Source organism: Lemur catta, chromosome 9 (genome assembly GCF_020740605.2).
Source record: "Lemur catta isolate mLemCat1 chromosome 9, mLemCat1.pri, whole genome shotgun sequence".
NCBI classification, from domain to species: domain Eukaryota; kingdom Metazoa; phylum Chordata; class Mammalia; order Primates; family Lemuridae; genus Lemur; species Lemur catta.
The window spans coordinates 4,624,111-4,636,808 of NC_059136.1; the positions used below are offsets into that span (position 1 = coordinate 4,624,111).

The following is a 12,698-nucleotide window of genomic DNA, read 5'->3' on the forward strand; positions in this document are numbered from 1 at the left end:
CATTTGCAATTTATAATAATGTATTTATTTGGAGCTCTAAAATAGAGCTAAACCTTTACATAATAACCATTAGTTGTGATTATCATAAATGTCACAAGGCTTCTTAAGTGAATTGTTATAATAAAATTGTGTTTATGATGAAGACATTAGTAATTGCAACAGCTTGGATATGAAACAAAGGATCCAGCCCACTGTGGCTCTCTCAGCTAGCAGGAGAAAGAAGGAAGTGTACATACATATTCCTGTCTTCACTTCTCTCCTTGAGCATCTTGTAGGGTATTGTGCTTTTGTTTTGGAATTTGTATAAGCTTTATTAGTAAGGATGACAAGAAGTCTAGACTTAAATACCTAGATTATATATTAGTGTAGCAGTTTTGATAATCAGGACCAGAGACAGTATTTATAAAACTGATTGTCAAAAATTTTTTGTGACTAGATATATAATATACAATTATCCTAATACACTGCACAGTAATATGGAGTTATTATAGTTTATGTAAACTTTCTTTGATTTCCTTGCTCTAATGTAATTTTGTAAGCTATAAATGCAACATTTTAAAATGATAAACTGGCCAGGCACGGTGGCTCAGGCTTGTAATCCTAGCACTCTGGGAGGCTGAGGCGGGAGGATCACTTGAGGTCAGGAGTTTGAGACCAGCCTGAGCAAGAGCAACACCTCCTCTCTACTAAAAATAGAGAAAATTAGCCCGGTGTGGTGGCGTGGTACATCTGTAGTCCCAGCTACTCAGGAGGCCAAGGCAGGAGGATCACTTCATTCCAGGAGTTTGAGGTCACAGTGAGCTATGATGACACCTCTGCACTCTAGCTGGGGCAACAGAGCGAGACTCTGTCTCAAAAAAAAAAAAAGATAATTTTGCTGCTGTTTTTGGTCAGCATGTGTTATAAAAGGATGAGGAAAAGAGGATACAATCATAAAAATTTTAGAGTTGTATTCAGATATTCTCATGTTACAGAAATGAGTATCTATTTGTGGCATACATTTTCCTGTGGGATAGGTGATCTGTTCCATCTGTCCAGACATGTCCATAAATGACTTTAGCCTCTTCTATTTGAGGGTGATGATGCACCTACGTTTACTCATCTTCTTGTACCTTCTTATCAGGGAGCAAGAGTGCAAAAATTCAGTCAGGTATATTTGGAAAGGGATCTGCTTATTCACGACACAATGCAGAAAGACTTTTTAAAAAGCTGATACTTGACAAGATTTTGGATGAAGACTTATATATCAATGCCAATGACCAAGCAATTGCTTATGTAATGCCTGGAGAAAAAGCCCAAACTGTACTAAATGGGCATTTAAAGGTATGGTGTTTTAAATGTTTATTTTATTATCTTACAATGAGTGGACCAAAATATATTACTGCAAAGTATAGTGTCTTTTCCAAAGCTTACAGATACTGAATTTATATATACTGTCCTATATGAACATATTTTATTCTTCTTAATTTGGAAAGACATCTTAAAATTCAGCCCAAGTAATATTAATGGCTTATCAGGTTGCTAAATCTTCATATATTCATTAAAAAAACATTTATCAAGAGGCTTTTCTGTGCTAGACACTGGATGTATAAAGATGGAGAGTGCACAGCCCCTGTTCTCAAGGGGCTCACTATCTACTTAGCAGAACAGAAATACCAAAAAGAAACCAAAATTAAGCATTAAATAAAGCCCCTACTTGGGTACAAGTGTGCATATACCTACTCTATGATTTATTTCTCTCTCACAAAGGTAGACTTTATGGAAACAGAAAATTCCAGCAATGTGAAGAAACAAAAAGCTTCAGTAGCAAAAGTATCTCAGAGGGAAGAGATGGTTAAGAAATGTCTTGGAGAACTTACAGAAGTCTGCAAGTCTCTGGGGAAAGCTTTTGGTGTCCATTACTTCAATATTTTTAATACTGTCACTCTCAAGAAGCTTGCAGGTAAGTACATGTGCATCTTGTGACATGGCCCAAATTAATAGGCCAAAAGTTTATCTTGCTTGGGAACTTTTAAGTGATAAATATATCAGTTGTTTTTGTTATTTTTATTTGATCTCTGGATTGAAAGCTCAGAGAAACAATTTAAACTCATTCTTGAGATAAAATATAATTCTTTAAGATATATATAGTACTTTGTTATTCAGATATATGGTATAATTTTAATTTTATACTTCTCTCTAAAGCTGGATATTAGGATATGGATAATCATAATCTCTAAAACCAGATGTCACTTAATTGTTTGTGCTGATTATTTGCCTGCCTTACAGTGTTTAGCTATGTTATGTACAGATATCTTTGCAATGAAGAGCTAAGTTTCTTATTAAAAGAGATTTTTTTATGCTTCTTTGAATCCAGATCCAGCACACTGCTATGTCTTTAGTTAATAAATACTTGCTGATCTGAGTTATTTCCATGGACAGATAACTCAACCCAGAATTGCAGTAGTAGAGTCTCTGGAAAATAAGTTACTCGCATAGTTGACTGACATGTGTACATTACGTTCCATGTTCTTCCTTCATAAAATCTCATAATCATCACCTTCTCTCTTTCCAATTCTCACTCCTACCACAATAGGTCATTACAATATTTCATTGACTCTAAGATGCCATCTATTTTAAGATGCTGTCATTTTATGGACTATTAAGAAAGGAGATATTCTGTTACCCGTGACACAGTGCTTTTATTGAAAGGATAGTTTTTGACTTATTTAAACACAGATTTATATCCTATACAACTCTGTGCATATATGAAAAATACATATAATAAAAGTAAATTAATTTAGATACTTGTAAAAGTTCACATTCAAAGCCTGACTTTCTGAATCATTTTTTGACTCAGTTGTCTTTGTGTTTCCTGGTGTTATCACTAACATTCTCATTAGTCATACAGCATTTTTAGAGTGTTCCTCTATTTTCCCCAGGATATTAATTGAAACCCCTGTCACCAGTTCTGTTTTGGTGATGGTGCTTTCTTGATAATACCAGTAGGTGTCAACAAGAGGTTGCACATCTCTCAGTAACACAAATGTACCGTTTCATCTACTTTGGGCATCTTTTTTTTAGATCATATAAAGCACTTGGTTGTTGTTTGCAAGAAACTATGGAATTGTGGTCATTCCCTCAAAGACAGATCATGCTTTCTTAATGCCAAATCTATTTCCCATTACTCTGTTTCAGAGCTTTTCTGCATTCACAGTCACTTTTTTAATGCTAATCACAGTATAGTCCTTTTGAAGACAGGACATGCAGTAGACTCAATATGGGAGGTACCCACAATGCAGTGACTTTGTTGACACGCTGACAGTACTAATAGCCGTGACTAAGTTCTCACATGCACTGGCAGTAACAACCACAGGGCAACTGCCTTTGGCTACAAGTGGTTGTAAGATACATCTTAACTTCAAGAATGGTAAAATGTGAAAATGTGTCTTAGAATCAGTGAAATACAATATTTTATTTCTAGGCTATTAGTATAGTTTCCTGACTGGTCTCCTTGCCTCCAGTTGTGAACATGATATGCTTTTATGTGTGTGTGTGTGTGTGGAGATGGTGTCACCTCACTGCATTGCCCAGGCTGGTCTCGAATTCCTGGTCTCAAATGATCCTCCCATCGTGGTCTCCCATGGTGCTGGGATTATAGGCGTAAGCCACCGCGCCTAGCCTTTTTGTTAGAGACAGGGTCGTCTCTCTCTCTCTGTCGCCCAGGCTCAAATACAGTGGCATAATCATAGGTCAAAGTAACCTCGAACTCCTGGCTCAAGCAATCATCCCACCTCAGCCTCCTGAGTAGTTGGGAGTACAGGAGTGCACCACCATGCCCACACCCAGCTTTCTTTCTTTTTTAGAGAGGGTCTTGCTCTGTTGCCCAGGCTGGTTTCAAACTCCTGGCCTCAAGCCATCCTCCCACCTTGGCCTCCCAAAGTGCTGGGATTACAGGCGAGAGCCACAGCATCCAGCCTGATGTACACTTTAGTCTTTCAAAAACTATTGAAACTACAACAGCTCTCAGATAAAGTATAAGTTTTTTTTTTTTTTTTTCAAGTTTCCACACAAAGCATTGAAACAAACCACAAATTCTATCAAGGGTCTACATGTCTTCTTGCCTCTCCCACTTTATCTTTTACTAATCCCCTTCATAAACCTTCTGTTCTGTCCCACAGTCTGTTGCTTTTCCTCTAAACATGGGAAGGCTGTGAAAATCACAGATTGGAAAGGATTTGAAATCCACCCTTTGCTCAAGTCAAGTGCATAGGTGTGATTATTCCCTCACTCCCTGTAGCCAATGCATCAGTAAGTCCTACAGACCCAACATCCAAAACCCTCTTCTCTCTTCTCCACTCCTACATTCTAGTTCACTCCATCCTCTCCTGCTCCTGCAGTGGCTTCCACCAGGCTCCTGGTTTCCACTCTTTACCGTACGGTCCATTTTTCATAGAGTAGCCAGAGGGACCTTTAAATGATAGGCTTGTCCAGCTACAAAATGTACCATCTCTATGCAGAGGACTCTGAGCTGCCTGCTTGTTGCTTCATCCCACATGGGGAAAGACTGGAGGAAGAAACGTTGGGGCTGGAGGAAGTAACAATTTGGTTATGCCTTCTTGGGTGGGGTGTACAAGTCTGGAGTGCACAGAAAAGGTCGGAACTGGAAATAGAAATGCAGGTGTTCTCGGCAAAGCGGGCACATCAGTCTTGCAGCTAGGCAAGTCTTGGTAGTGGGAACAGTGGGCAAGAGTGGGACCCGCTTACACTCTGAGCACTTTGGACAGGTCTGGCCGTGGCTTCCCCCAGGCCGTGGTTATCTCCTGCTCTCTCCCCTGGCTTTGTGCCTTTGCTGCTGGAATTGAGTGATGGGTTCCTGCCCTCTGGGCTCGTCTGCCATTTCTAAGGTGCTAACTTTGCCTTTTAGAAAATTGGCCCGTGTGCCCAGTGCTCTGCAGTTAGTTGGCACTTAACAGACATGTGCTGAATGAGTATGAATTCAGTGGGTTTTCTATGGGTGGTAATTTAAATTCCTAATTTTATGCCTACGCACAGAGTCTTTATCTTCCGATCCTGAGGTTTTGCTTCAAATTGATGGTGTTACTGAAGACAAACTGGAAAAATATGGTGCAGAAGTGATTGCAGTATTACAGAAATACTCTGAGTGGACATTGCAAGGTCGGTATACAGCCAAATGTGTGTTCTCTAAAAGCCTTTTTCAATGTTAAGCAATGCGTCTCACTGGATTAGAATGGTGTGGTTTCCAGGTTGGGTTAATGCTTCTGATACCCTGTCACACTGAAGTCCAAGTCCTCGGAGCAGCCTCCAGTGGTGTGCCAGGCACCTCTGAGAGAACACACTAGTGCTTGGAGCCCTGGGAGACGCCAGTTATTGAGCCTACTAGTAGGATCCAAAGGGGGACCTTTGGGCCAAGGGGTTGCTGGCTCTGATGAGGCAAATTCCTGAGGAATTCTGAGGAATCAGAGCCCTGGGTGCCAATCCCAGATCTGCCACCATCTCAGTCTGTGTGAGCCTTGGCAGGCCACCAATAACCTCTTTGTGCTTCAGTTTTCTTAGCTGAGGAAGGAACGTGTTATCTGACAAGCATGTTTAAAGATAAAATTTAAGAGTAGAGGTTTAAATGTTTTGGAAAAAACATGTAACGGGAATGCTATTGTTATTAGTCATTGAAAGAACCTGCCCAAGTGGGTGCATCATTATCAGACATTGCCAGAGGCCACATTAGGCCTGTCTTGTGGTACCTCTAATAAAGAGCCTCATTGTTAGGAGAGGTGCGGAAGTCGTGGACTCAGGGAAAATTGAGAACAAAGAAATATTTTGTTGGAGGAGACACTAGGAGTGCAGAAGTCTTCTGCCCTCTGCTAACAATAGCACCGTGCAGTAAAACACAATGGACAAGGCAAGTTCAATGTTCTTCCTGTCTCTGTAACAGGCCGGGGTAGGGGTTTCTTCTCAAGGCGAATGAAAGTGCCGAGCAGGGTAAGAAATAAGTGGGCATGTATTTCAAGTTCTTTCTCTCACAGTCGGCTTTTTCCCCATTAACAAAATGCCGGAAAGTGGGGTTTTATAAATTCTTTTATATGGTAATGATTCCATTAAAAGTCTTGCTATGAATACATTTAACAGTTTCTTGGTAGGAACTTAGTATTTTGTTTAGTATAGTAACTTGTTTGGAAGGGGCTTTTGCTGACGTGAGGTAAGTCCACTCTGCAGAAACAGCCCAACCATGTGGTAACCATCACTCCCACCTACTGAGGGTTTGGTGCACAGACACTGCCAGGAGCTTTGCCTGCTTTATATCATGCGGTCCGCATAACACCCATTTTGCAGATGAAGAAAGGGAGACCTGTTCATCTCCCCCAAGTCACACAGCTGGGTAGTGGGGCTCTTCACCCCTGAGCTGCACTCTCTGCCTGTGTGAGCTGGGGTTGGGCCAGCCAGGGTGCAATCTCGTGCCATCCATGCCACTCCTGCCAGGCAGCAGGGTGGCCTGTAGGGCGAACCAGATGAGCCAGGAAATGCAGACCACCAACAGGGAGGTTTCATGCTTTTTGGGTGTCTTGGGATGCAAATACCTACGGAGATTACCATCTTCTTTGCAAATGCGTACTTTCCTACAGACCCACTTCCTGCTCAGCATGTCAGATGTTCATGGCAGTTATGCAAAGATTTGGTTTTTTTTCCCTACGAAGAGTAAAATATGGTCTAGAATTTTCTTATGCTCATTTACTAAAAAACTATTGTTCAAAGATAAGGTATAGAATATTGTTTATTTCCCCTATGTCGGACTTATTTTTTCAACATGTTTAAAATGGTAAGTAAAATTACCTAACACCTATATAGCACTTTATACTTTTTAAATTGCGTACCAGGATTTACTCCCCAATCAATAGCAGGGACACTGGCCATGTGCAACAGGGTATGAGCTAAACCTGATGTCTCTGGATAAGTTAAAAGACTATCACAAGGCCAGGCGCGGTAGCTCAGGCCTATAATCCTAGCACTCCGGAAGGCCGAGGCGGGTGGATCGTTTGAGCTCAGGAGTTCGAGACCAGCCTGAGCAAGAGCGAGACCCCGTCTCTACTAAAAATAGAAAGAAATTATATGGACAGCTAAAAATATATATAGAAGAAATTAGCCAGGCACGGTGGCGCATGCCTGTAGTCCCAGCTACTCGGGAGGCTGAGGCAGGAGGATCACTTGAGCCCAGGAGTTTGAGGTTGCTATGAGCTAGGCTGACGCCACGACACTCACTCTAGCCCGGGCAACAGAGTGAGACTCTGTCTCAAAAAAAAAAAAAAAAAAATATTGTTCATTCTATTTTACTATATTTTTGCACCCATTAACCATCCCCACTTTATGCCCCCCTCCCTGCTACCCTTCCCAGCAGACTATCATAAATTTTCTAAATGAATTTTGTTTCCTTTTTGTTGAAAATGAATTGCCATTGAGCACTTTGGGGCTTTGTAAAATAAAAAAGAAATGTTTGGTACTTGCTGAATTATTGAATCCATATGGCAGGAAGACACCAGGAAAGCAACCAGGTATCTGCTGAACTGGGCCCCTGTGGTGTGTATCTTTGTATAGGCTGAAAACACTTGGACCAGCTTGGTATCGCCAGTAAACATCTGCGTTTTCCATTTGTAGCTGAGGACAGTTCCCCAGGGATGGGCCTGTCCAGCAACAGAGGCACCAGAAGAAATACCCATGAAGAGCTCGATGAGCAAACACCCATATCTTCTCACTACTTTGCAAATAAGACCAGAAATGAAAGAAAGAGGAGAAGTATGCCAGCCTCCCACAGACCTAAGAGGAGAAAAACTGCTTACAGTGGTTCCAAGATGAAGGGGTATGTTCCGTAACGTCTTTTGCAATGTAGGGTTCAAGGGAGAAAAGGACAAAAATATAACTGCTCTGGTTTGCTCTGAAGCACTTATTAAAATAAACCATTATTAAAATATTGCCTCTCTAGTTAATGGAGTGATGATTAAGGTTTGATCCAAAACAAAAACGTTTGCATCAGATTTTTAAAATATCTACTCCTTTGGGAGGCTGAGGTGGGAGGATTGCTTAAGGCCAGGAGTTCAAGACTAGCCTGGGCAACATAGAAAGACCCCCATCTCTACAAAAAACTTTGTTAAAAACATCAGCCAGGTATGGTGGCGCATGCCTGTAGTCCCAGCTACTGAGGAGGCTGAGACAGGAGGATTGCTTGAGCCCAGGAGTTCAGGGCTGCAGTAAGCTATGATCACACCACTTCCACTCCATCTTTGGCAGCACATCAAGACTCTGTCTCTAAAAAAATGAAATCAAATAGCTACCTTTAACTAAGTTGATTATGAATAAAGTTTTCTGGTTTGCAAAAACTACTGCAGTTTTAACCTTACCTTAGAAACTTGTTTGTTTTGGATAATTGCTCTTCTTAAGAGACTTTTCCACCTAAAATACTGTAAATCATACACTAGCTGAACAAATAACAGAGGGTTTCGTGTCCTCATGGCTTTTGTGATTCTGTCAGTACTTGCTGCACTGCTTTTACAGCTGCAGAATTCTGTGAGCCTCCACCTTGAGGCACATGCACACTCCCTGCTTGGGTAATGCCTGGGAGACTCAGCCTTCCAGCCTTTGCAGGGGAAACAGAAAAACCAAAAGGTCAGTCAAGCCAGGCCTCTTTAGGAGCTGCATAAATGGCTTCTGTCTTGCCTTCCCCACATTTGCTAGGCCCTCTGGGCTGGGGCATGTCTGCTCTGGGGCGTGCTCTGCACACCAAGGGAAGAACAAAGATAGCATCATCTTATCTGTATAATGATCTTGGCAGTGTTCTTATTTCTTCATAACTGCATTGTTTTTGACAGCGGCACCCCCCCCCCCTTTTTTTGTCTCCTGCCATGGCGCCCTCTGCCTTCTTCCTGGTAGGTAAGGCCTGGCAGGAAGGAGACCATCCCATCAGTCTTGAGAATATGGCCCAAAGTAATTGCATATTGTAACAGAATTGCTAATGGAAGAAGGAAACAAGTCCACAGTCAACTTCTGCAAGCTGTTTTGTTTTTTGCAGGTTTTCTACCTCTTTTCCTTCTGGGTAATAAAAAAAAAAAAAAATGAGTGGGGGAAGAGAAAGGAAGACAAACATTACCAAATTGTCATTTTCTTGTTAGGTCCATAAACAAACATCTCGTATGTGCTAATCCTTCTGCCAGAGTACAGAAATTAAAGGCATTAGTAAATGTTAGTTTAATTTTGTGGGTTTTCTTAGTGCGTAAGTGATGGGTAGATGTTCCTCAGTGCGGACATTTTCTCATTTTCTCCATTTATTCCTCCGCTTTGGGAAATACTCATTTCCTCAATAATTCACACAGAGCAGGAGACCTTAGAAGGCATCTGGTCCAACTTCTCCGGTTTGTGAGGAGGAAGCTGAGGCCTGGCCTGCAGAGGGCTTTCTGAGGCCGTCCCAGCCTGGTCTCAGTTTCAGAGGTAGGACTGGACACTGGCCTGCCCACACCTGCCCAGAGCACTTCATTTCTGCACGTCGTCTGTGGAGATTGCTCAAGAATGTGCATGATCTCCTCTCATTTTTACTCCTTAGAAGAAAGTAGACTATATTTTAATGTTCACTGCTATTGGCTCCCTTATTTAATTTTCACACTTTAGTTTTATAAGAGTAAAGCACTTTGCTGTATCACCTAAGACTGACACTTGTCCAGAAGCCAGTACCAATTTCAATGCTAGTTTTTAGTTAGCCTGTGTGTTTAGGATGCAATTCTTTTTTAATCCTCACTGGCTGAAGCCAGTAAGTTGTGTAACTTTGTTTTTCCCGCACAGCAGCCCCTTGTATCTGTGAGCCATCCTCCTTATTTCCACAACCCAGCCTGCTGCCCTGGTTGAGAGTCCCCGTGCAGTGAAAGAATAAATGTGGGTCTTTGCCAGAGCTCACCTCTCCACTCTATCCTCAGAACAACACACAATGAACCAGTTGTGCTCTGGGCTCTCTGAGTGGGAGTAAATGGATGGCCCAGGTGAAATGGAGGCTGCTGTTGGCAGGTTCATTCTGTAAATCAACATAAACAGCAGGTTTTTGCTGGGGGCTTAATTTCTCAGCAGGAAATCAGCATAGTATGGAAACTTCAGGCTGAGTCTCTGCTGGGTTAGCAGATCTTTGCCAGTTCTGCAGGAAAATTGCCCTGGAGCCACAGTTTAAAAAATGTCGAAAAACCACTTGTCACCCAGCTCCACCAGAATGTCATTACTCACAGGCTGTAGCCAGGATACCCTGGACCCCAGGAGGCTACTTGCATGCCCTGGTGCTCTGGAACTGATATTGGGCCTGGTTACAAAGCAGCAGGAAATGCTTCTGTAGGGGACGCTGCCTGCAGTCATCACTGTAAACATGCTGGCCTGTGGTTTTCTTGTTTGTTTTTTGTTTCATTTGGGGATGGGAGGGGAGCTATTATCTTCAGGTCTGCAAGGAAAGTGAGATGCTGGAAGGACTTCATAAGAGGTTATGGCAGGGGCTTCTTCTCTGGCTTTAAAAGGCAGTGAGTGGGAGGGGAGAGCTGGCAGATGCTCGGGTGTGGGCGGGTGAGCTGGCCACGGTGGAGAGGTGCACTGGCCAGTGGATGAGGCAATGCGGGCCCTCCCCAGGGAGCCACATCTGCCCTGGTCCTGGGGCTGGCCAGGAAGAGGCTCTGCCCCACCTCCGCTCACCCTCGAAGCTGCCTTGCTCTAGACTGTGCAAGTCCAATAATTCCAAGGTGTCTGCCAGCCGGGGATTTGGGGCTTACAGCAAAGTGTTTTCACTTCCTTTATTTGGTTAGGATAGACGGGGGCATGCGGATCTCAGTTCCCTTGTCTGCAGGGAGGGGCTCTGGTTGTAGGCTTTGGACGGTGTGGGTGGAAAGAGAAGCGGTGGATTGGTCACAAGTCACAGAATTAGCAACAATCCTTGACATTTTAGAAAGACAAATTCAGGACAAATTTGTGTGAAGAGCAGCAGTCTTTTATTCCTTGAGTAGTAAAGAAAACTTACCTTGCCCAGGGGTTTATAGATAGAAAATACACAAAGACACATGAGACCGAGGAAAATTATGGATTTTATCTCCATGTAAGTTGAGAGAAAGAAAGTCGTTCACTTTTGTTTTTATTTAACGTTTTAATATTCTTTTCTTTGTCACATTTTAGGGGATCCACCACATACAGAAAAGTATCTTCTAAAACTAAATCCTCCAGCGCAATTGGATCCAGTTCAGCCTTGCATGGTTCTCAAACAACATCAGGAGCCAGTAGAAAACTGGGGATTATGGCTCCACCAAAGCCTATAAATAGACCGTTTCTTAAGCCTTCATATGCATTTTCCTAACAACCAAATCTCCACGTACATAGATCTTCTTTCTTGTTTGTCAGCATCCGACCATCTGTGAACACAAAGCTGTTATTCTTGTAATGAATGCCATTTGAAATTTTTACTCGTATCTATTAATATTTAAATAAATGCTTGGGGGTAATAGTTCTTATTTTTAAAATAAACATTTTCTTTTGAATAAGCATGTTTTGCTGCCACTGCAAGTGTCGTAGCCGTTGTTTCCCAGAACATCTGAGGCAGCAGCTGAATCATCTCGGTGAAAGAAATTCTGAGCATAACAAGAAACCCAGGAGCCAAAGGAAAGACACACGTGGGACTTTGTGAAACTGTAAAACTTTTTGTATAAGACAACATAAACAAAATTAAAAGACAAATGACAGAGAAAATAGAAAGTATATTACAAAGGATGGATATCCATAATGTACAGGGCACCTATGAATCATTAAGGAAAAGTCAGCCCAGTAGACAAATGAACAAAGGATGTGAACAGGCCATTCTCAGAAGAAGAAATACAAATGGCCACAACTATTTGAAAAATGGTCACGCTCCCTAATTAAAAATATAAATTAAAACCATGAGATACCATTTTTTTGCCTAACAAATTGTCAACCCTGGGTAATATCCCAATATCTGGGGTCAACAAGAGGATGGCGGGACGGATGGTTTTGGTGAGACATTGAACGCTGCTGTCGTCCTTCAGCATCAGGACTGTTTCTCAAGATCCTCCAGAATAGGCTGATGGGCCACAAAGTCTTCAGGTGGGATTTTGGCACCTCTTGCTGGAACGCTGGTGACCTCGTTTTTGGAGACGTCCCGTTTCGTAGCCGTGAGTAACCTTTGGTGTCCCACACCGCTAGGAAGTGGTGATGAGGGGATAACACGTGGCTTGGCTCGCCCTTTGGTGTCTCGCCTCTTGCTGTCACTCTGGAGAGGAGAGCTGGGGAGGCCCCGCCTGGGCCAAAGGTGTTGGGGAAGGGGGTTGGTTGGAAGCCGTGTGGCCTTCATGTGGGGACTTGGCCCCAAGAGGGGCTCTGCACCCGCCCTGAGGAGCCCCGCTTTGGCCGAACATCTGCTTCCTGCCTCAGCTGCTGCCTGTGAACTTTCAGCTCCACGTCTAATGGAGGGGACTGGCCAGAAGAGTTTGCTGAGGGCTGAGCATTATTACTCAAGATGCCTTCATTTTCAGAGACATCTTTCTGGCCATAAGAACTTTCTCTGGGGCTGAGGGGAGGGAATGGAGGACAAAGTAGCCAGTAGTTGAGGCCCCTGGGATAATGTCCCCAGCACGCAGTCATCTTGGAGCAGTGCTGATCCAACAAAGGTAGCTGGCAGAGGGCATCAC

At 42.8% G+C, this 12,698-nt stretch overlaps 1 protein-coding gene across 3 annotated transcripts in view; it reads left to right on the forward strand.

Moving 5' to 3' along the window:
* Window positions 1–11,537, forward strand: part of BLM (BLM RecQ like helicase) — an 82,770-nt gene extending 71,233 nt beyond the window's left edge. For 2 of the 3 annotated variants that reach the window (XM_045561654.1, XM_045561656.1), the window contains 5 exons: window positions 1,124–1,323; window positions 1,750–1,942; window positions 5,035–5,157; window positions 7,648–7,849; window positions 11,176–11,537. In XM_045561654.1, coding sequence (XP_045417610.1) covers window positions 1,124–1,323; window positions 1,750–1,942; window positions 5,035–5,157; window positions 7,648–7,849; window positions 11,176–11,353 — 896 coding nt within the window. In that variant the 3' untranslated portion in view covers window positions 11,354–11,537. Of the gene's footprint in view, window positions 1–1,123; window positions 1,324–1,749; window positions 1,943–5,034; window positions 5,158–7,647; window positions 7,850–11,175 lie in introns of those variants that run through there. The other variant, XM_045561655.1, reaches the window with a different exon arrangement.
* Window positions 11,538–12,698: the final 1,161 nt, after the last annotated feature.